This window comes from Gymnoscopelus braueri, assembly GCF_963280865.1.
Source record: "Gymnoscopelus braueri genome assembly, chromosome: 22".
NCBI lineage: Eukaryota > Metazoa > Chordata > Actinopteri > Myctophiformes > Myctophidae > Gymnoscopelus > Gymnoscopelus braueri.
This window is the reverse complement of record NC_137624.1, coordinates 43,911,507-43,937,481: the sequence shown is the minus strand read 5'-3', so window position 1 is coordinate 43,937,481 and position 25,975 is coordinate 43,911,507. Positions and strand designations below refer to the sequence as shown.

At 40.6% G+C, this 25,975-nt stretch overlaps 1 protein-coding gene across 2 annotated transcripts; it reads right to left on the bottom strand.

Annotated features, from left to right (window-relative positions):
* Window positions 1-918: 918 nt before the first annotated feature.
* Window positions 919-22,404, bottom strand: oclna (occludin a). 2 transcript variants are annotated; one of them, XM_080418947.1, is made up of 10 exons: window positions 22,286-22,404; window positions 19,300-19,412; window positions 17,490-17,839; window positions 16,403-16,722; window positions 13,678-13,845; window positions 10,747-10,877; window positions 7,602-7,772; window positions 6,246-6,417; window positions 2,080-2,121; window positions 919-1,973 (listed from the first exon to the last, which is right to left on the bottom strand). In XM_080418947.1, the coding sequence occupies exons 2-10, from the start codon at window positions 19,359-19,361 to the stop codon at window positions 1,875-1,877; spliced, it is 1,515 nt and encodes a 504-aa protein (XP_080275073.1). In that variant the 5' UTR covers window positions 19,362-19,412; window positions 22,286-22,404; the 3' UTR covers window positions 919-1,874. The 2 variants fall into 2 exon arrangements, with proteins under 2 accessions (XP_080275073.1, XP_080275074.1); XM_080418948.1 differs by having other exon boundaries at window positions 19,300-19,409; window positions 22,286-22,398.
* Window positions 22,405-25,975: the final 3,571 nt, after the last annotated feature.

The window sequence follows — 25,975 nt, the reverse complement described above, 5'->3', positions numbered from 1 at the left end:
ACTTTCCATCTAAATTCTGAAAGGTGGGTTAAGTATTATGTCCTCAGTAGAATCTGGTATACCAGTGTGGCTCAAGAGGTAAAACAGAGGTTTATGAAACCAAAGATCGAAGGAACAAATCTCTTTGGACTGTTACATGAAACAATTATGGCTACAACGTTTTCAACTAGTTTCTCAAACAGTGCTCTATTATGATCACAGATCCTCTTTGATTAGTTGAATTAAGTTTGAGAAAATACTATATATTTTTTATGGAATTTCTTTGAAATGTTAATTATAAAATTCTATTTCAGATTATTATTTTTCAATAATATTGAAAAAAACATTAGGAAACTAAAAGGGATGTTTACTCGTCACCCAAAGAAATTTGCCCACAACCCAAAAATGGGTCCCGACCCACTGTTTGGAAAACAGTTTTTCACCGGATCAGTACAGAGCAACACTAAAACACAATACAATGGTATGTTCACCTCTTTGTTCAACTGCAGTATGTGAATAAACAACAAACTGGAAATAACCACCTGAAACTGTTGTACTGAGTCTATGTGAGAGCCCCCTAGTGGTGTATTAATGGTACTGCGTAAGAGCACCCTACTGCTGTATTAAATGGCAACGGGGAAAGGACTTTGGAAAAAGTTGAAGAATCACCATTACACAAATGAGTCACTAAATGAAGGTTGTCAATGTCTTAGAGTAACACTACTTAATGCATCTTTAGAACCCTAGAAAAGAAATGGACTTGAACATCATAAATAAATAAGTGAGGTTTTGTTAAATTCCATTTGAACAAGCACACACCAAATATTCCTTGTCAAAGGGACGACTAATAAATTATGTCCTAGTAGGATACTTCACTGTAGGTTGAGTAATTACATGTGTAATCACAGGTGTATACATTGCAGAAATAGAAAGAGGTGATCAATTTAAGTAATCAATTTATTACAATGAAGGTTTCACAAACAATAATAGTACATTCCATCAGTTAAAAAACATTGACAATCCATAAGAAGTAACTGCGCTTGTTCTGTGATAAAAGAATTCTTTAAGAAAAATACAATAAAATTCCGACTTCATCACAAATGCTCATGTACATTAAAAACATAATTCTGTGATCATCATGCAATGTCATATTTATAGGAAGACATGTACAACCTGAGTATCAACTAATGGTGAACAATTAAAACAAAAGTTAGTATTAAAAGACTAAAACTAAAGATTACTTTGAAATAATCTATAATTAGTGGGCAACAAAAACCGTTTATATATTCATTTGTATTCACTCCAGTAGAAATCATATACTGTACCATTATACACTGGCCAAATAAATACAGTACAAACCAACAATATCCATGACCACTGACATTCAAAATACAAATATTGTCATAATATCAAACAGACGTTTAATTTCAAGGCACCAATCTCAGATAATCCCACACCACATTTTAGCTATCATCCGCAAACTCCAAACACATGACAGCGTTTTCTGTGAAATTGTAGATCTCCACGTCATCTACCCTGCACTCAATAGTCCTTAAGCCTTTATTTATACTCTGCTGTACGACAGTCGCATGCCGAAAATAGAGCTCACAGTGCATCACATTTGTGACGCGTTGTGAGCTTGTAAATCTGCCATTTCATGCACGTGACTCCATCGTACGACAGACTGTAATTGATGCAATAGGCTCTGTAGCTCACAGTAAAGCAGAATAACATTTGACCATGTCGCTCACCCAAAGTAACCGGTGACTGAAACAGCGATATTTTCGGTCGCATGTCAAAGTATTATATTATCCATAAAACCTCCAGAATGCTGGGAACACTGCCAGAGCTGACGTAACCCTCACCCTGGCTGTGGAATCTCACAAAAGGCCCGTTCAGGCCCGGCGGTCAACCTCGCTGACCTTTTTCTTGATGTGGGACAGCTTGGACTTCAGATATTTACACCTGCGTTTCTTCATCTGATAATCTGCAGACTGTGGGAATAATGGAAAATATATATAGAACCATTATAAATACAGATTTATTATTAATATTATTAGTAGTAGTTGTAGAAGGAGTAGCAGTATGTGGCCTACATACCCTTTTCATGTCCTTTAGCCTGTTGTACTCGTCCAAGGCATCCTGTTAAGAGAGAATAGTTTATTTAAAACAGGTTGGTGACATGCAGGATCCTTACACACACACACACACACACACACACACACACACACACACACACACACACACACACACACACACACACACACACACACACACACACACACACACACACACACACACACACACACACACACACACACACACACACACACACACACACACACACACACACACACACACACACACACACACACACACACACACACACACACACCGCTATGAGCTTGTAGATCTGCTATTTTTGAAAAATCTTTGCTTCCGGGGGTCAATGGAACATATATTTTTAGATGGGGGTCCGCGGCCAAACACATGTCATTTTGGGGGTCCTTGACATGGAAAAAAGAACCACTGATATTATGGCGACATAAGTTTTCTCAAAAAACTGTTGAATCCCCCAGAAGCAAAGATTTGAGTTACAAATGTTCGCTTTTGTAACTCAAATCTCAAGATTAGCAAAAAAAAAATCGATTTGCCAAAAAAAATGCAGATCTACAAGCTCATAGCGCGGCACTCGGTGCCACGCTATGAGCTTGTATATCTGCTATTTTTGAATAGCCAAAGTGTAAAATAATGCTTTTTTAGCTCAAATGAAAAAGTGACACAGATGCTTTCCAGGTCTTAATTGGTTAACATGGCAGATACTACATTATACTCAACAGACTGAGGGATTGCCTCAGCACTACTAAAGGCCTATTTTCTAGGCCAAACATAATCTATCTACAGATTCAAGCTCACAGATCCAAAATGTTTTTGGCCACGTTCTGTGACACACACACACACACACACGTGTCACTAAGTATAAACTGAGCAAAACTGGGAGGCCTTTGGATGCGTTGTGAATAGTTTGGATAGCTATGAATGACATACGGTAGTCTGTCCTCCTGCCTAACAAAGATAACCATCATGAGTAGGCCTGTCACAATTATTACATAAGTGTCTAATCGCAATTATTTGAGATAATCGCAATTATTTTTGCATAATCGTTTCCATGTTAAAAAATGTTCACACATTTTCAAATATATAAAAAAAAGCAGAAATAGCTGATGTACAAGCTTACAACGCGTCTTAGCTTGTAGATCAGCTATTTCTGCTATGTAATTTATTTGTATATCTAAGTTATTTGTCATATTTGAAGCCTTAAAAGGCAAACAGAAATAAAATAATTATTCACACGTTCCAATGTTCAATGCAGCCAAACACACATTTAAAATCGTTGATCGCAATTATTTGAGTGACAATTAATTGTCAACTTAAATGTGTAATTGTGAATCATGAGGTGCAAAGAATGCTAGTCCATGGTTTACCATGGAGCTCAGGGACCTGTCCTGAGCAATATCTAAATAACAGCTTCACAGAAGTGGAGATAACGGAAATATAGGCAGTGGTGGAAAGTAACTTAGTACATTTACTTAAGTACTGTACAATTTTGAGGTATTTGTACCGGTACTTCACTTGAGTATTTCCAATTTCCAATACTTTTACCTCTTCTACTCCACTACATTTCGGATCCAAATATTGTACTTTTACTCCACTACATTTATTTGAAAACTTCAGTTACTAGTTACTTTTCAGATATAACTTATAACATTATTAACCACTTTGGCCCTATTGTATACCTTACCTAGGCTATTTGAAAATAGCCGATCTACAAGCTCACAACGCGATGCGACGCGTTGTGAGCTTGTAGATCGGCTATTTTCAAACATTTTAGTACTTTTACTTTTGTTACTTTATACATTTTGATACCAATACTTTTGTACTTTTACTCAAGTAAATTTTGAATTCTGGACTTTTACTTGTAGTATTTCTACATTGCAGTATTGATACTTTTACTTAAGTAGAAAATTTGAGTACTTTTTCCACCACTGAATATAGGCAGGTAGCCTAAGTCAAGGAAATCGTTATTTTTTTTCTTAATGGGTTTTCCATGTTTCTTTCTTTTTTATATGACACAAGTTTAAATGTTGAAGGATCCGCTCAATGAAACAAAAAGCGGTTTCTATGAGAGGCGTGAGATCACAGACCCGTGTGCAATGCAAACACTGACCACTAAGTGGAGCTGCTAACCAGTGTGTGGACTTTGTTTAATTTTCACTGCTGATCGTTTAAAGTGTGCCTTTTCACTGCAAACTAAATGGAGGATTTGCTCAACCACGAGATAAAGTAATAGCTTCTATATGAGATGCAATAGCCACACCCAGTCAATAGCATATTTGAATCAAATGCGCTCTCAGGGGTCAGAATGGGACTCTACAATTTACTGGTAATTGAAAGATTCTGTTTTATAGAATATTCTATTATTCTATATCTACAGCTCACACACCGACAGTTGTGAGCTTGAGTGGTTAAGACCAGGACAATGAAAGTGCTGGGCAGTGTCACCTGCCTATAGGTTCTCTAGATCCCATACCTGGGCTGATACAGATACCGATGTCTGAAATTGACCTTCTCTTCACCGAACATAGCTGATCTATACAAGCTCACCACGTGTCGTGTGGCGACACGTGGTGAGCTTGTAGATTGGCTATATTGGCCAAATGTTTGCCCCCAGAATAGGGATGCCAGGGTTCATGTGGTTAAACATATTAAAGCCCTTCACAGTTCACACTAGCTTTTAATGAGCGCGAATTCAATCATACAGATTTATGGAACAACAGATGAACAGTGGCAGAGTATCGGCCGATTGCATCATACATGCACCACTGTCACCGTGTGTCACCGTTTGTCACCGTGTGTCACCGTGTGTCACCGCGTCACATTCCTGTGTGGTTCTTGTGTGTTTTTCTAAGTCATGGCGTGAGTCACAACCTAAACCTGACAGTTACTGACAGAGATTTCCCCTCGAGGAACCAGGAAACGGTTCCTATTGGTACTGTAGTGCAGTGGTTCTCAAACGTTTTCATGTCAAGGACCCCCAAACTTATATGCATTTGGTCACGGACCCCCATCTCAAAACATTTTGTTCCAGGGACCCCCAGAAGCAAAGATTTGAGTTAAAAATGTTCGCTAAAAATATATATAAAAAGATTTTCAAGATTTAAAAAAAAAATAGCAGATATACAAGCTCATAGCAGAGCTTGTATATCTGCTATTTTTGAATTGCCAAAGTATAAAAAGGTTAAAATTATTGTGACGCTATATTAACACATTTTGCTGGGGACCCCCTGGAACCCCCCCAAGGACCCCTGGGGGTCCCCGGACCCCCACTTTGAGAACCAATGCTCTAGTTAACGGTAACAACAGGCGTTGCTCTGAAGTAGCTCCAAGGCTTGATAGAAACTTTCTTAAAGGGATAGTTCACCCAAAATAAATATTTTTTTCCTATCGATTAGTCAACCCATGGAGACTTGAATTCATGGATATTTTTTATTATAGTTTTTGTCTCATCCTTAACACATTGAATGCCAATCGCGTAGATCTACGCGAACCTATTTAAAGCCGCAGCGTGCCAGTCGCGTAGATCTACGCGAACCGCCGATTCGCGGTGAAAATTTTCCAGGTGCACTTTCGATTTTTTTTTATCCATTTCCGGTTCCGGTTTGATGACCGGAAACATAATTATTTGGGATCCGGTTTTGACGATCACGTCCGCTCCCATTCTAAAGCGCACACTGAAACTCAATTCTCTTCCTGTAGTTTTTTCTCCTCGCATATCACTGTTTAACGTAATCCGCTCTAACTACAATCATGGAGATCCGTTTGACATGCGGTTTTCACTGGGAGATACAGTGAGATCTCGCGGATGTAAACAGACCGTGTACGGCTCAATCTTAAGGATTTTAACAAGATCTATGGCGACATGAAAAAAACAAAAAAACAACAATAACACGTTGGCACTGGTGAGTACATTATGAGATTAACCTCTGGCGGTCAATGTGTTAAGCCAATAATTTGATGACCAGCGGAGCGGTAGGCAGCGGTTCCGGTAGGAGACACAAAGGAGACTCTTTGTGTCTCCTACCGGAACCGCTGCCGGTCATCAAATTATTGTCTTAGGAATGAGACAAAAAATATCATTTTGGGGGTGAACTACCCCTTTAACAGTGAGGTTCATAAACAGAGCTTTTAAACATCCTTCGTCTCACCAGGTACTGCGGGCTCCCGTTCTGGAGGTCGTCCAGCTCCCTGTCCACGTCAGACAGCTGTTTGTTGACGGCGTCCAGCTCCGCCTGCAGGTCCTTGTACTCGTGGTGGTCGCGGTCAAACTCACGCTTGTAGTCGCTGCGCTGCTGCTCGCCAGAGATGGGAGGAAACTCACTGCGGAGAGAGAGAGAGAGGGAGGTAGAGAGACAACGGTTATATGGAGAGACAGGGAGGAAGAGAGCGAACAGGGGGGACAGGAAGGAAGAGAGAGAACAGGGGGGACAGGGAGGAAGAGAGAGAACAGGGGGGACAGGGAGGAAGAGAGAGAACGGCAGCACATCCCTGCCCTTCCGATGTCAACAGCCGGGGTGTAATAAAACAATATGTTAAGTCAGGGGTCTTCAACGTTTTCAGCCCAAGGACCCCCTAGCTGAGAGAGAGAGATGAAGCAGGGACCCCCTCTATATTATATAAAATTGTGTTTCAGATGAGACTTTTTTTTGTTTACTTGGTCTGCTCTTTTTCCCCTCTACACCTATACCTCAAATATTTTTTGGCTTGGGTTCTCCTCAGAATAGGGATAATAGGGTTCAAGTGGTTAATGTAAAAAAAAATATCCAAATCCAATCACACAAAGATTTTGCGCCCCCCCCCCTGTAGTAACCCTGAGGACCCCCTAGGGGTCCCGGACCCTGGGTTGAAGACCCCTGGTTTATGAGATAGCCAAATTATAACAAAGGTGCTGTTTTTCACAATTTATGGCGTTAAAAATGATCTGTTGCCCTGTCTTTGAGCCCGATTGATACTTGGCCGTATGACGGCCGGTGACACTTGCTGAAAAGAGCCAATCTACAAGCTCACAACGTTGTGAGCTTGTAGATCGGCTAGTTCCGCTGCATGACAGCGGTGCAGCTAAAGCATTAACACATTGACTGCCATAGACGCAGATCTGCGTTCTATTGAATTAATCCGTGGGCTGCCAGAACTGCGTTCTGAGTTCTATTGTTTAATTGTGGTTTAATAGACGATCGAGCAGTTTTCTGTACATTCCGAGATCAGGTTCCCTTTTCCACTTACTGCCGACTCACCCGGATGCAAAACCAGTGGGTTCTGTTTCCGGTTTTAGCTTGAAAAATGAGATTTTTAGGCAAAACACGTTTTTTTTCACACGGTATAAAAAACGAACGGAGAGCTCCGTCTTTGTGTGTGTTTATAAACACAGCCAGACAAACGATTTTAAATGGATATAACAATTCTGTGACCGGTTGAAAAGGGTTATAAAACACAAAATCGCTGGCACTGGGGTGAGTACATTATGAATAAACTCTGGCAGTTAAAGCATTAAGAAGAGTGCCCACCTGTCAAAGTCATCGTCGTCCAGCTCGTCTCCCGAGGAGCCGTTGTCGGTCTCGTAGCCCTGTCCGTCGGCCCGTCGGGCACGCCTCTTCTTGGGTCTTCCGGCGGAGCTGGGGATGTCGGAGTTAATGATGCTGGCCGGGACGCTGCTCCGCAGGTAGTCCTCTGGTGGCCTGGGGGGACGGAGGAGGAACAAAGGAGTTTAGAAGCGAAAGGCTAAAAAGGCTCCATTCACATTAAATCTCACACACACACACACACACACACACACACACACACACACACACACACACACACACACACACACACACACACACACACACACACACACACACACACACACACACACACACACACACACACACACACACACACACACACACACACACACACACACACACACACACACACACACACACACACACACACACACACACCTGTTGTGTAATGTGCTTTTCTTGCAGTGGTGGGAAAAGTACTCAAATGTTTTACTTAAGTAAAAGCAGCAATACTGCAATGTAGAAATACTCGGTTACAAGTAAAAGGCCTGTGTTCAAAATGTTACTTGACTAAAAGTACAAAAGTATTGGCATCAAAATATACTTAAAGTACCAAAAGTAAAAGTACTAAAATGTTTGAAAATAGCAGATCTACAAGCTCTCAAAGCGTCGCGATTGAGAGCTTGTAGATCGGCTATTGCGTTGAGAGCTTGTAGATCGGCTATTTTCTCAATCTGTACGTATGCTGTCTAAATATTTGATTTACAGTTTGAACTGATCAGATGTAACTATTAACTAACTACTGTATCTAACAAGACCACTTTGCACACAGAAGAAAACACTACACACACACACACACACACACACACACACACACACACACACCCACACCACACCACATCACACACACCCCCCCACACACACCCCCACCCACACACCCCCACCCACCCACACCACACCCCCACCCACACACACACACAGTTCCTTTGCAGAAGAACAAGTTCCAGCGAGTTCTAAATGTAGCAGATGTCTGGTGACCGTCTAGAATCCTCCACTAGCCCAAGGGTTCCCAAACCTTTCAGGGCGGGACCCCCAAAAATAATCATATTTGAACTGGGGACCCCCCCAAAATAATCATATTTGAACTGGGGACCCCCCACCCTGACAAGCACTTGGAATTGTAGGCATTACATTTAGTTTGACTCGGTTCCACAGATTAAATATTGTGAAAATAAACAAACTACAAGCTCACACAGCGAGGCGTTGTGAGCTTGTAGATCGGCTATTTTCACAATGTTTGCCTCTTTCTTGGGTAATATTTGTCAATTTTGCCTATTTGGTATTAAAAATGTCTTAAAAGTCATTAAATTGTCTCTTCATTAAATGTAAAGATACCCTGTATACACTTATACTGTATGTTGGTTTGTTTACTGTTGAGTGAGAAAACAATGTTGCACATTAAGATAATCACCTGGGGACCCCCCCTTGGGGCCCTGACCCCCAGTTTGGGAACCACCAGCAACAAGGACCTCAGTTAGAGGTGTAACACCAGCCCTCACACACACACACAGAGGCCTGCTGTCATACCATACCATGATAATTAACCACTTATTTAGCTGACCGGAGGCCCCCAGGGCTCTGTACTAGGTCCACTCCTTCCCCCCCCCCCCCCCCTCAGCACCAAATCTCTTTGGGGGGAAAAAATGCTGAATGTTCAACACAGAATATAGACGGACGGACGCCAGGGTTCAAGTGGTTAAATGTAGGTTTCCATTGCATGTTGCATACCTGTGTAATTGTTTGAGCCAAGTGGTTCTCAAAGTGAGGTCCAGGGACCCTCAAGGGGGCTCCCTGAGTAAGGGTCCAAATGGACCCTTACTTACATTACTAGGGTGACCAGACGTCCCAGTTTGGCCAGGATTATCCCCGATTTCAAACGGCGTGTCCCGACAAATATCTCTACAACAAATAGCTTTCATCATTCACTACAAAATTGTCCCAGAATTTAAATAATAATAACAGTTGTTTTCAGTGGTTGCATCATGTTCTGTTCATGTAAACATGCTCAGCTAACCGATCAGAAAACATGAACAAGATGCATTGAGTGTCTGAATTCAACTCTGAGGCTGATGTTAATCATTATCGTACTGCGTATACAACCACTTTAACCATTATTTTATACTTTGGCTATTCAAAAAGTAGCAGATTTTTGATTTTTCAAAAATCACAGATGTATGTATGTATACACACACACACACACACACACACACACACACACACACACACACACACACACGCACATATATGTTTTAAAGCGAACATTTTTTACTCCGATCTGTGCTTCTGGGGGTCCCTGGAACAACATATTTTGAGATGCACAAATACATATCATTTTGGGGGAAGCTGGAGCACCACTGGCAACATAGGCCTACTGTTAGGAATTACAAAACATTTTTAGATATGTAATTGGCCGCGGACCCCTATCTCAAAATGTTTATTCCAGGAACCCCCCCCCCCCCCCCCCATTTTTCAAAAATAGCAGATCTACAAGCTCGTATATCTGCTATTTTTTAATAGCCAAAGAAATAGAAACAGATGCGTTCCCGGATTGAATGGGTTAAAGGTCTTGGTTTGAGGGACCCTAACCCTAACTCTGAGAGTGTACACATGGAACCAAATGGACCCTTACATTTGGTTCCATTTGTGCACTCTCAGAGTTATGGGGGTCCTTGAAATTAAAAAAGTTTGAGAACACACTTTGACACCAAGCTGTGTCCATAATAATGTACTGTAATACTCACACAGGAGTGTTGTTATAAGAGGGTTTGTTGTAGCTGGTGTAATGTACTGTATTACTCACACAGGAGTGTTGTTATAAGAGGGTTTGTTGTAGCTGTACTGTATTACTCTACTCACACAGGAGTGTTGTTATAAGAGGGTTTGTTGTAGCTGTACTGTATTACTCTACTCACACAGGAGTGTTGTTATAAGAGGGTTTGTTGTAGCTGTACTGTATTACTCTACTCACACAGGAGTGTTGTTATAAGAGGGTTTGTTGTAGCTGTACTGTATTACTCTACTCACACAGGAGTGTTGTTATAAGAGGGTTTGTTGTAGCTGGTGTAATGTACTGTATTACTCTACTCACACAGGAGTGTTGTTATAAGAGGGTTTGTTGTAGCTGGTGCTGTTGTCGTCCAGGTGACTCCTGGAGCCGCTCAGCTTCTCAGGATACTCTGACAGGGGAACCTCTTCAGGGACGGCCGACACGTTGTTCACCTTAAAGACGGAAAGAAGACACCGACAGAAACGTTCAAATGTCCATCTATCTACCAGTGTCTTTGTCATGTGAAATCAGTGACGTCCCCAGGATTTACATTTATGGCAGGCGAGATTTTTCGACCCCCCCCCCCCCCCCCTCTGTTACCCCCAATTTCAACTAAATCGGCGACCGAAAGTTTTCAAGATGTTTTGGCCATTATCTCTGGAACAGAAGGTCCAATCTGCTCAGTTCAAAGCTTGTTGGATGCGTGACTTAGAGGACATTAAGCACGCAATGACACCTTTTCGGGTTATTTGTTTTTTTTTAGGGGAGGCTAGATCTTAGTTGGGCAGGCGACCGCCTGCCCTGCCTCCACAGTGGGCACGCCACTCTGTGAAATGTTACAGAAGTGCAATCACTGCACCTGCAGTTGTGATATAAATACATGTAAAGGAAGTATTCGCACATCCACTTCATTGGGATGCAGGTGCGTTGTTGGACAGTGAAACATGAAGCAAACATGAAAAAAGTATTTTCGTGAACAAAACAATCCCACACACCCATGCTCTCGCTCAGCAGCCTCTGCTTTCATTCAAAACGACAGACGTTTCGTTTTGTTTACTGTAGATATTTTTCTTTTTGATAACTACTCGTTTATATGAAGTTTTTTTTGCAGAATATATTTGTCTGTCATTAAGTGTTTCGAAGAATTGAATACACATGGACCCCAATGAAAACAAGCCATAGGCTTTCTTGGGTTTAATCCTTTTAGCATTGGGTTTGTATCAAACTGTACTTTCTGTGTTTTTTTTTGCAAACTGTTAATAAAGTATTAAATCAATAAAGTACATAAATCAGAGAAGTGCTTCCACCACTGTGTGGATTCGGAAGGGACACTGTCCTGTCCCAGCACGTTTTACTGTCACATTGCTGTCCTGTGCTGCTATGTGCCTGCTGGCTATTTGAGCAACAGTCAGACCTGTTCTTCCACTTTTGTTGTTGAGTAGTAAACACTAGAACCACTAGTAGAATTAGGTTACACTGAAGCCCAGCAATAATAATCATAATAACATGTCTCATGTACTGTATGTGCACAATTCCATTCTGGTTATGTATGAGACAAATATGTGTGAGTAATTATATAACATTCCACAAAAATTGTGTCAGACGACCAAAGGCAATTCCAAACGTATCTCTATACCGCCGGCCCCACGCTCTGACCACTCTGGTGCGTTGTCCCAATAAACTGGCCAATAAATCTAAATCAAGGAGGGTCGCACTCAGAAGTACAAGTCCATTTTTTTGTTTCGTTTTTTTCATTAAGGTGACAGGCGTTTCAGCCATCCAATCTTCATCAGTACACTGATGAAGATTGGATGCGATGCGACCCTTCCTTGTTTTTGATTTACAGACCAAAGGCAATTACAATGTGGGGTGGGGGGGGCTTTGGTTTAATGGTTGACTGCTGCAATTCTTGCTGCTAAGTTCCAGACAGTTAACACCACACCACACCCAGAAACTAGAGCAAGAGGAAAACACATCCACACTCCCCTCCCCCTCCATACTATACTAGTGCACTGGGAAGTGAGGCCAAAACAGGTTCTACCACTGTAGAACACACACACACACACACACACACACACACACACACACACACACACACACACACACACACACACACTTATGTCAGCTCTCCAGAGCTGGCATAAGCTAGAAGTAGAAGCAGTGAATATGTAGGACGTTCATTTGACATCATGACCTCTAGCTGAGGACTGACTCTGATGAAACTACAGTACAACATTATTAAAAACTTTGTTTTACTGTATATTTAAGGACTGAAAAAAAGATTTCCTCCCAAATCGATTAATAAAAAACTAAAATGCTTATTTAGTTTTTTTGTATAGAAATTGATACTTTTTTTGTAATTGATTTAATTATTAGTTTGCTTAAAGGAGCACTTCACCCATTTTAAACCTTATCGTCAAATCATTGGTCCTAAGTAATGCTCATTATAAGATGGCACAATTTCCGTCTACTCGCTCTGCGTCTCAGAGGTGGGCTGTTGACAGTTCAGAAACATGCCTACCAATGACATCATGGATGGGGATTCCAAGCTAATAGAAACTGCAGGCTTTCCCTACTGAAATAGAAGCCATTGTTTTTGCATTCATAAAAAAAATTCTGTTTGAAATGTTTGAAACCTGCGTACTGATGATGTCACTAGTAGGCAGGTTTCTGAACGGTCCACAGCCCTCTTCTGTGACACAGAGTGAGTAGACATAAACGGTGCCATTTTATAATGAGCATTAGAAAGGAACAATTATGTGAAGAAAATGGATGAAAAGGTCCTTTAACTGTTGCACTGTTGCAATAGAACTATAGTACACTGTGAAAACCACAGTGTTCTCTTTCTCTTCCTTTACACTCTGAGAGTGTAAAGGAACTTACGCACGGGTCGTTATTTCCATGCGATTAATTTGCTTAGTCATGAGAACATTCACACTTACAAAAATATTTAGAACAAGGCTGATCTTTCTGAGCTAGTACCGCACCGCAAATAAAAGCCATCAACCTGTATGAATGAGGCATCAACTATATTTTGTTTTGATTTGAAGAGTAAGCAAAAAACCTTAAGACTCCCAAAGATAAATGAATACTGTTGGTTGGTGCCTGTGTGTATGTGTATGTGTATGTGTATGTGTATGTGTATGTGTATGTGTGTGTGTGTATGTGTGTGTGAAAATGGGTGAATGCACGCTGTAAAGCACCATGGAGAAAGACACTATGTAAACGCTCCAGCATATTGAGGTTTCTCACCCAATCCTCCACGTCTTGAGGTGGCGCCAGATCATCAATGACCTTCACTTTCCTCCACAGGATGTTGCTCTTGCCAAAGTTCCTGATCTTCTGGCGCGTCTTCAGAGCGAACACCAGCATGACGATGAGCGCCACCATGACCAGGAAGCCACACACCACCGCTATGGCCTAGTGGAGAAGAAGAAGAGACGGACCACAACAAAGATATTCAATTATTCAGACAGTTACACCATCCCAATTTGAGCCGCTAGAGGCGAAATGGTACACAAATTGCATATAAATGGTTTCCTACAGATCTTGCAGACGTGCATTGGTCTTGGGACGCGGTAACACGCCGTGCAACCCCTTTTTTGAGCAGGAGCACGCGCACGCATCGATTTAAAACAACCCTTAAATCACACCTCAACAAAGTTTACAAAAGGCTCCCGACTGCCGGGTGTCACACCAGCATGAATTCACATAGGAATGAGCCTAGATGCACATCAATTGTCCATTGTGTGACCTGTAGTGTAGGTGTTAAGCGACGTATACATACATACATACGACACCGATCCCGTGAGAGCGTGTTGTTGCTGGGACAGAGAAAGGTTGATAATAAAAGTAGATTTTCTCCTGATTTGTCTCTCTGAATTTTGTTTTTTTGTGCCAAAATGTTGGTAAGATTGTGTGGCTTGTGGCGATCGGGTCCAATATTGAGTTACCATGGAGCTAAAGAACGGTTCAGAAGCCGTGCTCACAGCTCCCACCTGGCTGCCATTACGCCAAAACCTGGCCACAGCAGGACGTCTGGGTCAATGCATTTCAATGAGAATGTGAGCCGCGGACAAACTTATTTTCCAGCCAGAGCAGGAAAAAAAAATCTTCACGTGCGCGAGTGGAGCGTCCGTCCGTCCGCGGCCAGTGAGAACGTCTGCATGCATTCAGTACAGCGGGAAGTAGGGGTGCTGGGGGGTGCGGCCGCCCCCCCTCCCCCCAGGTACCGCACCCCCTACCGCCCCCCCCATAAATAATATCGGTAAAATCAGGCAAAAATAAGAATTAAATAACATAACTCTAACCCTAATCCTAACCCTAAAACCGAAATAAAGAAACCAAAAACTGGGAAAAAAAACTAACCGAATCCGCCCAGAACCTGGGCGGATTCATGCACGATGCGCATACCGCACCCCTAACCTAAAAGGTCTTCCCGCGGCTATGCATTCATTAACACGCGGAGCGGAAGAAAAGTGCGCTTATGCTCAGCGCGCGCCTGGTTGGGTTTCAACAAGCCTGAAACGCTGTCGAACAGGAAGTGAACACCGCCTGTCGCCAGGCTGTCCCGACACACAGGAGCACTTCCTTTTCTGATGTCTCACCTGGCTGCATGTGTAATGCCGTGTTCTGTTCACACAGGCAGACACATAAGATACAAAGCTACACAGCATAATGTGGTAGCTTTGTAGCTGAAGCTGAAACCAGCACTACACTTTTTTTGTAGCTTTTTGTAGCGGCTACAAACGTCGCCTGTATCTTTGCATCTTCATGTCGCTGCTGGCTTACATTGAGAATGAATGGTCGCCCGTGTCTTTGTCGCTGCCAGCGTGAACGCAGCGTGAGACTTTGCACAAAGGCCCGATATTTATTACTGTTCTATTGCTGCATCTTGTGTACACATCTACTGCTATTTTTAACCTCATATACCTGTTACTATGTGCTGCTTCTTTATTATAACTGCCTCATACCATTGTCAATCTCATCCATATCTGACCTGCTTGTACACGTACGTATATTATATATCCTTCTCTCTACTCATTAATGATTGAATATCTGGCCTGTTTTTTTATCCTTGTTTACCTTGTTTGTTCTTTCTTTCTCATTATTTTCCGGAAAACTATAAATGAAGGAGCTTGAACGAAAACTAATTTCACCCACTTGTGTTCACCTGTAAACCAGTGATGTGACAATAAAGTTGAGAAATAGAGTTTGGCATTAGAAATATTACATATACAGTCAAATGAAATACAGTCTGTTCTTAAAAGTTGGGCAACAGAACAGATAATTAAGGGACAACTTAACTTATTAATCTGAATGCCGGTGTCACTCACCGCTAACGGCAGATCTACCAGCTCACAACGCGTCCCTTCGCGGCACATTGTGGAGCTTGTAGATCTTCTATTTTAGGCAGTCGTGTAAAGTAACTAAGTACATTTACTTAAGTACTGTACTTAAGTACACTTTTGAGGTATTTGTACTTTACTTGAGTATTTCCAATTTTCAGTACTTTTACTTCTACTCCACTACATCTCAGAGGCAAATATTGTACTTTTACTCCACTACAATTATTTGAAAACTTGAGTTACTAGTTACTTTTCAGATATAAATTATGATATTATGAAACATACATTAACCGCATTAGCCCTGTTTTATACCTAGGCTATTTGAAAATAGCAGATCTACAAGCTCACAACGCATCGCATCGCGACACGTTGTGAGCTTGTAGATCTGCTATTTTCAAACATTTAGTACTTTTACTTTTGGTACTTTAAGTACATTTTGATGCCAATACTTTTGTACTTTTACTCAAGTAATTTTTGAATTCTGGGCTTTTACTTGTAACAGAGTATTTTTATATTGCAGTATTGGTACTTTTACTTAAGTAAAGAATTTGAGTACTTTTCCCACCACTGATTTTAGGCGCTCAACCCCCCTGTCGTACAACACGGTCTGGACGAAGCGCCCCACTCACCTCCTGTGGCTCCACCACGCAGTAGTGGTAGAGGTACTGGTTGACGAACACCCCGGACATCTGAGGCTGCTGGTACTGGGCGCACAGGCCGGCGATCTGGCTGCCGTACGCCGAGCCGGAGGACTGCGCCGTGGGGTTGACCGCCATGAGGTACACGATGCTGGCGATGAACATCAGCAGCGCCAGGACGGCGCAGACGATCACCACGGCCAGGTAGAACCTCCGGGACTCCGACAGGCCGTTCTTGGACACGATGATGATGAAGAAGGCCAGCGCGGCGATGAAGGTCATGGCCGCCATGGCGATGATGAAGCCCTTGCCTTGTTCAAACAAAATAACGCAAGAACAAATAACAAAAACAGCTGTGTATCGGTAATAGGGGTAAAGTTATGGAATAGTTTAGATGACGATTTAAAAAACTGTAGCTCTATATATAAATTTAAAAAGATGTACAAATCAAAAGTAATAAATAAATATAGAACCTTAGAGTGAAGTATATTCTAATTTGTATATACAAAATGAGGATCTAGGTGTAGTATAATCGTAATATGTAAATATATATATGTGAATGTGTATATATATGTGTATGTGTATGTATGTATATATATATATATATATATATACATATACGTGTCCTATAAAAAAAAAAAGACATCGGGTGACACAAAAAAAAAAAGAAGAAAAAAAAAGAAAACTTCTTGCACCTTTCATTGCTTTCTTCTCTTTCTTATTGTTTGCAAATTCAAGCGATTGTACTTTGATTATTAATTTTTTTGTACTCGTTTCTGTCAAAACATCTTGTATGTTTTGATCTTTGTTTTGTTTTGGTTGTTTTGTGTTTGTATTACTCCAGTATGCTAGTATCTCCTTTAAGCATGATGTTTATTAACATGTGCAAAGGGTAGGCATAATAAGCTTAGGCTTCAGCCTACACCTTTTGGTCTGTGTATTACCATCATTATTATTTATTATTACGATTATTGTAATTATTATTGATGGGAAAAAAAAAAAAAAGAGTGAAAAGAAAAGTGTATGTATATAACTGCCTTACAGACCAAATAAAATCTACTACTACTACTACTACTACCTTTGCGCGGGTCGTTGTAGTTCCCGCCGATGCCGCCGTAGCCGTACTGGTTCCCGGCTCCGTAGCCGCCGCCGCCGAACGAGGAGCCGCCGCCGCCGCCGTACCCTCCGCCCCCTCCGTAGCCGCCGCCCCCTCCCATGCCGTAGCCCCCGCCCATGCCCCCGAACCCGGACAGGCCCCCCTGGGTGTCCCAGGCCAGGGTGGAGGCCACGCAGGCGAAGATGGCCACGGAGAGCACGATGACGATCACCGCCATGATCTTGATGACGCCCGGAGGGGAGGTCCAGCGGTAGAAGTGCTGGAACTCGTCGTCGGGGTAATAGGAGTAGGCGGGCTGCGGGGGCACGTTACTGGGATGAAGAGAGAGGGAGGGAGGGAACAATCAGTGGTGGAAAGTAACTAAGTACATTTACTTAAGTACTGTACTTAAGTACAATTTTGAGGTATTTGTACTTTACTTGAGTATTTCCAATCTCCAATACTTTTACTTCTACTCCACTACATCTCAGAGGCAAATATTGTACTTTTACTCCACTACAATTATTTGAAAACTTTAGTTACTAGTTACTTTTCAGATGTAAATTATGATATAATGAAACACACATTAACCACTTTAGCCCTATTTTAAACCTAGGCTATTTGAAAATAGCAGATCTACAAGCTCACAACGCGTCGCAGCGCGACGCGTTGTGAGCTTGTAGATCGGCTATTTTCAAATATTTAGTACTTTTTGATGCCAATACTTTTGTACTTTTACTCAAGTACATTTTTTATTCTGGACTTTTACTTGTAACAGAGTATTTTTATATTGCAGTATTGGTACTTTTACTTAAGTAAAGAATTTGAGTACTTTTTCCACCACTGCCAGTGACAGACAAAGTACAGTCACATTTATAAAAAATGTCTTCAATAAGATGTTTAAAGAATAAAATGGGAAGTCACTTATCTTATCATGTTTCCTAGTGCACTGGTTCTCAAACATTTTCATGTCAAGGACCCCCCATCTCAAAATATTTTGTTCAAGGGACCCCCCCAGAAGCAAAGATTTGAGTTACAAATGTTTGCTTTAAAATATATATATATGTTCAAAGTTTTCACAATTTTTCAAAAATAGCAGATCTACAAGCTCATAGCTCGGCACTTGGTGCCGTGCTATGAGCTTGTAGATCTGCTATTTTTGAATAGCCAAACTATAAAATATGGTTAAAATGATTGTGACACTATTAACTCATTTTACCTGGGGACCCCCTGGTAACCCTCCAAGGACCCCTGGGGGTCCCCGGAACCAACTTTGAGAACCGATGTCCTAGTGCACCGGTTCTTAACGTGAGGCTCTGGGACCCCCAGAGGTCCTTGAGGGGGTTCCAGGGGGTCCCCAGCAATAGTTACGAATATGAACCATCAAATGACCATTACGGGGCCTGTAACTCGGAGAGTGTACGACTGGAACCAAATGGTCCCTTTGTTACGGCCTACGGGTCCATTTGGTCCCATTTGTAACACTCTCAGGAGTTCAATTAACACCGAGGATTTTATAGTGTAGACATTTTTAAAGGTTGAGAAAGAATGCCTGTTCTAAGTGAATGGCTACCCCTCCCCCAAAGCAAGGCACTGAACCCCTGACCGCTGCTCAGTGGCCAACAGTTTTCCCCAGGTTTTAATGTGTGTGTGTGTGTGTGTGTGTGTGTGTGTGTGTGTGTGTGTGTGTGTGTGTGTGTGTGTGTGTGTGTGTGTGTGTGACATTACTGAAAATGAGCCTCTGTACTGAGCAGCTTCCCCCCATGGTAAATAAAGGAGGAAAATAACTTACTATCCATTCTCTGATTCGTAGGGAGGAGGGCTCCCATTGGGTCTGGACCGATTGGACGACATCCTCCTGGGCGGGGGGGGTCTCTTGGAGCTGCTGCTTTGTAACACAATCTACTGAATATAACAAACAATATGTACAAGTAGGACATTAAAGAGACAGTTCACCCCCAAAACGACTTTTTTTTTCATGGAGACTTGAGTTCATGGATATTGTTTAGTTTTTTGTCTCATTCATAAGACAATAATTTGATGACCAGCAGCGGTTCCGGTAGGATACACAAAAGAGTCTCCTTTGTGTATCCTACCGGAACCGCTGCCTACCGGTCCGCTGGTCATCAAATTATTGTACATATCCATGAATTCATGTCTCCATGGCGTGACTAATCAATAGGAAAAAAAAGTATTTTTTTGGGTGAACTATCCCTTTAACAATCTACTGTACACAACAAAGAATATTTACAGTAGGACATTAACAGTACAGTGTTTCACACAGGGCTAGTCCCACCGAATAAACAAAGTAAGTAAACCTTTATATATATATATATATATATATATATATATATATATATATATATATATATATATATGTATATATATACATATATACATATATACATATATATTACACACAGAGACATGTATCCCAATTATTATTATTCATCAATTAATATATTCATCTAATAAACAGTACACAACCATAACAATGCAATGTATGTTCCTCTCCTCCCAGATATGTTATGTTAATACAGTGAGGTTATTCTATATTCTACCTTTTCAATACTGTGACACATTTTATATTGTGTGCCATCTTTGTCCTTTTCATCATCAGATCTAAAGTCAATATATTTATAAACTGTCCGTGTTGCTCCAGCGTTCTCTCTTCTGCTCAATGTATTTCTGTTGGTGTCACATTGTTCTGGCTGGGCATGGAGGTAGATCTCCACCTAAACTGGCCTATTCAACAATAGGCCAGGGGTCTTCAACGTTTTCAGCCCAAGGACCCCCTAGCTGAGACAGAGATGAAGCAGGGACCCCCTCTATATTGTATAAAATTGTGTTTCAGATTCAACTTTTTTGGTTTACTTGGTCTGCTCTTTTCCCACTCTACACCTACACCTCTTTGCCAAAAATAGCAGATCTACAAGCTCACAACGCCTCGCACTGCGAGGCGTTGAGAGCTTGTAGATCTGCTATTTTTGGCTAAAGTTCTCCTCAGAAAAGGGATGCTAGGGTTCAAGTGGTTAAGGTAAAACATTTTTTTTATATCACACAAAGATTTGGCGGACCCCCTGTAGTAACTCTGAGGACCCCCTAGGGGTCCCGGACCCCCTGTTGAAGACCCCTGGGCTAAACAACAAACAATAGTATATGGTTGTTTAGGATGATCCATCCTTAAACGTTGGGATGGTCCATCTCTGTCTGATTAGGTCATTAGGACTGTTTTAATGTGAATTAAAATGTTCACAGAGCAAGAAGATTCTATTTCCTAAAACTAAAAACTAAAATGTCGGCTGCACCTGTCCTGTTCACAGCTAGTTGGACGCACAGCCTACAGAAACATTATGTTCATTATGATCCTATGTTTATCCTACTACTTCATTAATAACAGGATCATCATGTTCTGTCCAGAAAATGTTTCATTAGGCTATTTAAATATTCAAATGAGCGCGGCAAAAAAAAACTACATGTCCAACACCAGTGGTGGGAAAAGTACTCAAATTCTTTACTTAAGTAAAAGTACCAATACTGCAATATAAAAATACTCTGTTACAAGTAAAAGCCCAGAATTCAAAAATTACTTGAGTAAAAGTACAAAAGTATTGGCATCAAAATGTACTTAAAGCACCAAAACTAAAAGTACAAAATATTTGAAAATAGCAGATCACAACGCGTCGCGATGCGAAGCATTGTGAGCTTGTGATCTGCTATTTTCAAATAGCCTATAAAACAGGGCTAATGCGGTTAATGTATGTTTCATAATATCATAATTTATATCTGAAAAGTAACTAGTAACTCAAGTTTTCAAATAATTGTAGTGGAGTAAAAGTACAATATTTGCCTCTGAGATGTAGTGGAGTAGAAGTAAAAGTACTGAAAATTGGAAATACTCAAGTCAAGTACAAATACCTCAAAAGTGTACTTAAGTACAGTACTTAAGTAAATGTACTTAGTTACTTTACACGACTGTAAAAACTAAAATGTCGGCTGCACCTGTCCTGTTCACAGCTAGTTGGACGCATAGCCTACAGAAACATTATGTTCATTATGATCCTATGTTTATCCTACTACTTCATTAATAACAGGATCATCATGTTCTGTCCAGTAATGTTTCATTAGGCTATTTAAATATTCAAATGAGCGCGGCAAAAAAAAAAAACCTACATGTCCAACACAGAGCTGTAGCCTGCGCAGCTCCACAGATCACTAGACCAGTGGTGGAAAGTAACTAAGTACATGTACTCAAATACTGTACTTAAGTACAATGTTGAGGTATTTGTACTTTACTTGAGTATTTCCAATTTCCAATACTTTTACTTCTACTCCACTACATCTCAGAGGCAAATATTGTACTTTTACTCCACTACAATTATTTGAAAACTTTAGTTACTAGTTACTTTGCAGATATAAATCATTACATTATAAAACAAACATTAACCACTTTAGCCCTATTTTAGACCTAGGCTATTTGAAAATGGCCGATCTACAAGATGCGACGCGTTGTGAGCTTGTAGATCTGCTATTTTCAAACATTTCAGTACTTTTACTTTTGGTACTTTAAGTACAATTTGATACCAATACTTTTGTACTTTTACTCAAGTAAATTTTGAACATCAGACTGTTACTTGTAACAGAGTACTTCTACATTGCAGTATTGATACTTTTACTTAAGTAAAACATTTGAGTACTTTTTCCACCACTGACTAGAACTATAAACTATTCACAACCTCACAATAAAAACAACAATAACATGAAGATGAGACACTCACCTGTCGTCAGGTATAAAGATCCAGGTCGTGTTGTGTTGTAAGGCCTGCTGAGACTGAGCCGTTTCAACTGAAACTGTGTGATGAGACAGAGACAGTAAACAAGCCAAACCACACCTTGCTCAGTCAGCTTGTGGCTCTCATGAAGCCCCTCCCCATTCCCCAGGTGGTGTCAGGTTCCATCTCTGTGATTTCCTCCTCAAACCTCATCATTCTGCACCCAGTGTCACCGCCCCGCCCCCCCCAGTGTCACCCATAGGTGTCACCGCCCCCCAGTGTCACCCATAGGTGTCACCGCCCCCCAGTGTCACCCATAGGTGTCACCAGAGGATGGCACAAGTCTGCTGCTGGCTCACAAGAGATCAATGTCTGAAATGAATGACCCCCCAACTGTTTTTCTGTAAATATACTTGCACTGCTCTTAGTATAATTTGATGATTTCTTGTATATTATTGTCTGTCTTTATACAATTATGTCTTGATGAATTGAATACAGTGACAGGACCACAATGGTTATCCTTTTAGCATTATTGTATAACTGTACCTCAGTACGAGTGTCTCTCCCATGTAAGAAGTAAAAGTAACTAAAAAAGGGGAATAAAATGTCCCATCTTTAAAAGCAGATTATCTTTAGTTTATTTAATAGCTGAACCTTATTTTAATGAATAAAATGTTATTTTAATCCATCTGTATGGCAGAGCAGTGATTCTCAACATACATGCCACAGACAGGGTTCTTTTTACGCCTCTGACTGGGACCCCAACATTGTAAAATGCTCAGTGTTCATTTAACTCTGAAAGTGTATAAATTCAACTTGTAATGGTTCCATTTGGTGGGCCCCGGGGCCCCAACCTGACATTGAGAACTAGTAGTACTATAGACCATTGGTTCTCAAAGTGGGGTCCGGGGACCCCCAGGGGTCCTTCGGACCAGAAGGTCCCCAGCAAAAGTGATTAACCTAGCATCTCAATCGTCTTACCCACTTTAACCATTTATATGTTGGCTATTCAAAAATAGCAGATCTACAAGCTCACAGCGCGTCACTTCGTGCCGCGCTGCGAGCTTGTAGATCTGCTATTTTTGAATATATTTGAAAAATGTAGAAAATGTTTGGAACATTTTTAATATATATATTTTTTTAACACAAATCTCTTCTGGGGGGGTCCCTGGCACAAACCATTTCAAATGGGGTTCCACGGCCAAATGAATATGAATTTGGGGGTCCTTGGCAGGAAAAAGTTTGAGAACTACTGCTATAGACAGAATATAGACTCTATATACAGGGTAGGTGAAATAAGCTATAAGCTTCAGTGTATACCTTTTCGGTCAGAAATGTGGTTATTTATTCTCATCGTTTTGTATTACCTATGAAATCTAAACTTTATTTTACTACATAATTGACCGAAATAAACTAAACTAAACTATACTGTGTACCTTCTCTAATTGGGTTGAAATTAAACTGTTCCTCATTTTTCATTTTTATTGGGTACTCCCAGAACTTCTTCAAATGATGACCTCAGGACCCTTTTCTTCCACAGTACAACATCTAAACTAAAGAAACACCACCACAGAGGTTGTTTTTTTTAAGTGCATAAACATAAAACTGTATTCTGGAATACAAAAAGCACCAATTCAGACATTTTTTTTTAAATAAAGGAAATCTGTAATTTACACAAACAAAAGAAACAATTACATCTTGTAAAAATAAAAGAGAGCAGATTATAACTTTGATGCAAATCATCATCACGAGGTCCACAGTCACCTTAGTGGTCAGTTCAACTCAAACCAAGTCACAATGTGGTACAATTATCATCGTTGTGTCGTCAGGCAGAAACCTCATATCTCCATATTTCAACTTATGTTTTTTAATAAATTAATGCACTACTTAGTCATTATACATTGTCACACAAAAGTAGCAAAAATGCAATTTTTTAAAAGTTTAAGTGGTTAAGCGTGTCTGTGGGTTTTATTAATATCGAACCAACGAAAAGTATTAACCCATTAAGTCCTGGAACGCATCTGTGTCACTTTAGATTTCTTTGGCTATGCAAAAATAGCAGATCTACAAGCTCATAGCGCGGCACCGAGTGCCGCGCTATGAGCATGTAGATCTGCTATTTTTTGAAAAATATTGCCTTTTTTTTTACGATTTAGATTTGTTTTTAAAGAATCGCCTCAGGTCTTAATGGGTTAATAAACAGCTTGTGTCTAAATAATAACTACATTGGACCCATTGGAACACAGGTTATTCTTTTCCATTCGCTGAAAAGTAATGCTTTTTGACATACAAGGTTTCCACCTGACGATATAAGACATGTAGGCATCAGCGTGACTACAGTATGTATCACAGTAGGTTTAGTCTGAAATGGAAAAACAGCAAACAGGAGCATGTATTATAAATCACACATAACGGTAAAACAAAACAAACAAACTGTAGTAAGATGGTAGGATAATTATGCGTACGTACGTTAGTCAGTTCCCCACAGGGTTCCATTTGTTCAACAAACAAGAGGGACATATTTTCTTAACCACTTAATAAGACCCTAGATATACTTACTTACTATATACTGCAAAAATAGCCGATCTACAAACTCACAATGCGTCGCATCGTGACGCGCTCTGAACTTGTTGATCGACAATTTACGCGAATTAACATTTGGACAAATTTTGAAAATGTTGGACAAAATAGGGGATGCCAGGTTTGACATGGTTTACATGCATATTTAATTAAATGGTTTAATTGTGATATTATCACAATTTGTATTATTATAAATAGAACACAGAACTGTCATAGAACATATATCAGACAGTTCTACATGTTCCCAGAAGGAAATGCATGTATGTAATTCAGTCTGACAAGAAGCAGGGATAAAACATAATTCCCACCGGCCATAAAAATGAATAACCAGATAGGAGGGATATCAAAAGCAGAGGCATGCCCCCCCATCGTCCCACCCAACAAATGGAAGCCTCATGGTTACCTGCATAAATACAACGTGCAAATCAAAATGTTTACAGCAGTTCAGTTACAGCTGGAAACCTCTTCAACAGAGGTAGATGAGTTTTAGATCAACTTGAGCAGTGATTGTAAAGCAGGCAGTGATATTAATAAACATACCTGAAGGCATTGTAATAAAAATGATAGCGTTTCAGATAATAGAAGGGATCCTATAAAACAAAAACTAGGAAAAGTCTTTCTTTTTTTTCAGGCAGCAGATATTAACAGAAAGTATTCAGCCTCGTTTATTTTAGTTGAAAATAAAAATAATAATATTCATTTTCTATCTCCCTTGTTAAATCTGACCACATTTCTTCCAGTAATTAGATAAAACACTTGGATATTCCAGTAATGTTTTTTTGAAATGTAAAAGTCATCATGAGCCTCAGCTAACCGCTGAAATCACAGTAGCATACATGCATGCATGCATGCATGCATGCATACATACATACATACATACATACATACATACATACATACATACGGTACATGATGTGTTGCATATTTTAGACCATTTTAAGTTGCCTTTACACAAATAGAGCATTATCTTCTTTGGTTGTATCTGCGGTTATAAACAAAAACACAGACATATTGGGCCCTATACTGGGCCCTATCTTACACCTGGCTGGCACACAACTGCACCAAGTGGCGTTGCTAGTTTAGAACCAACACCGTTGATGACCCACGTTCCACATG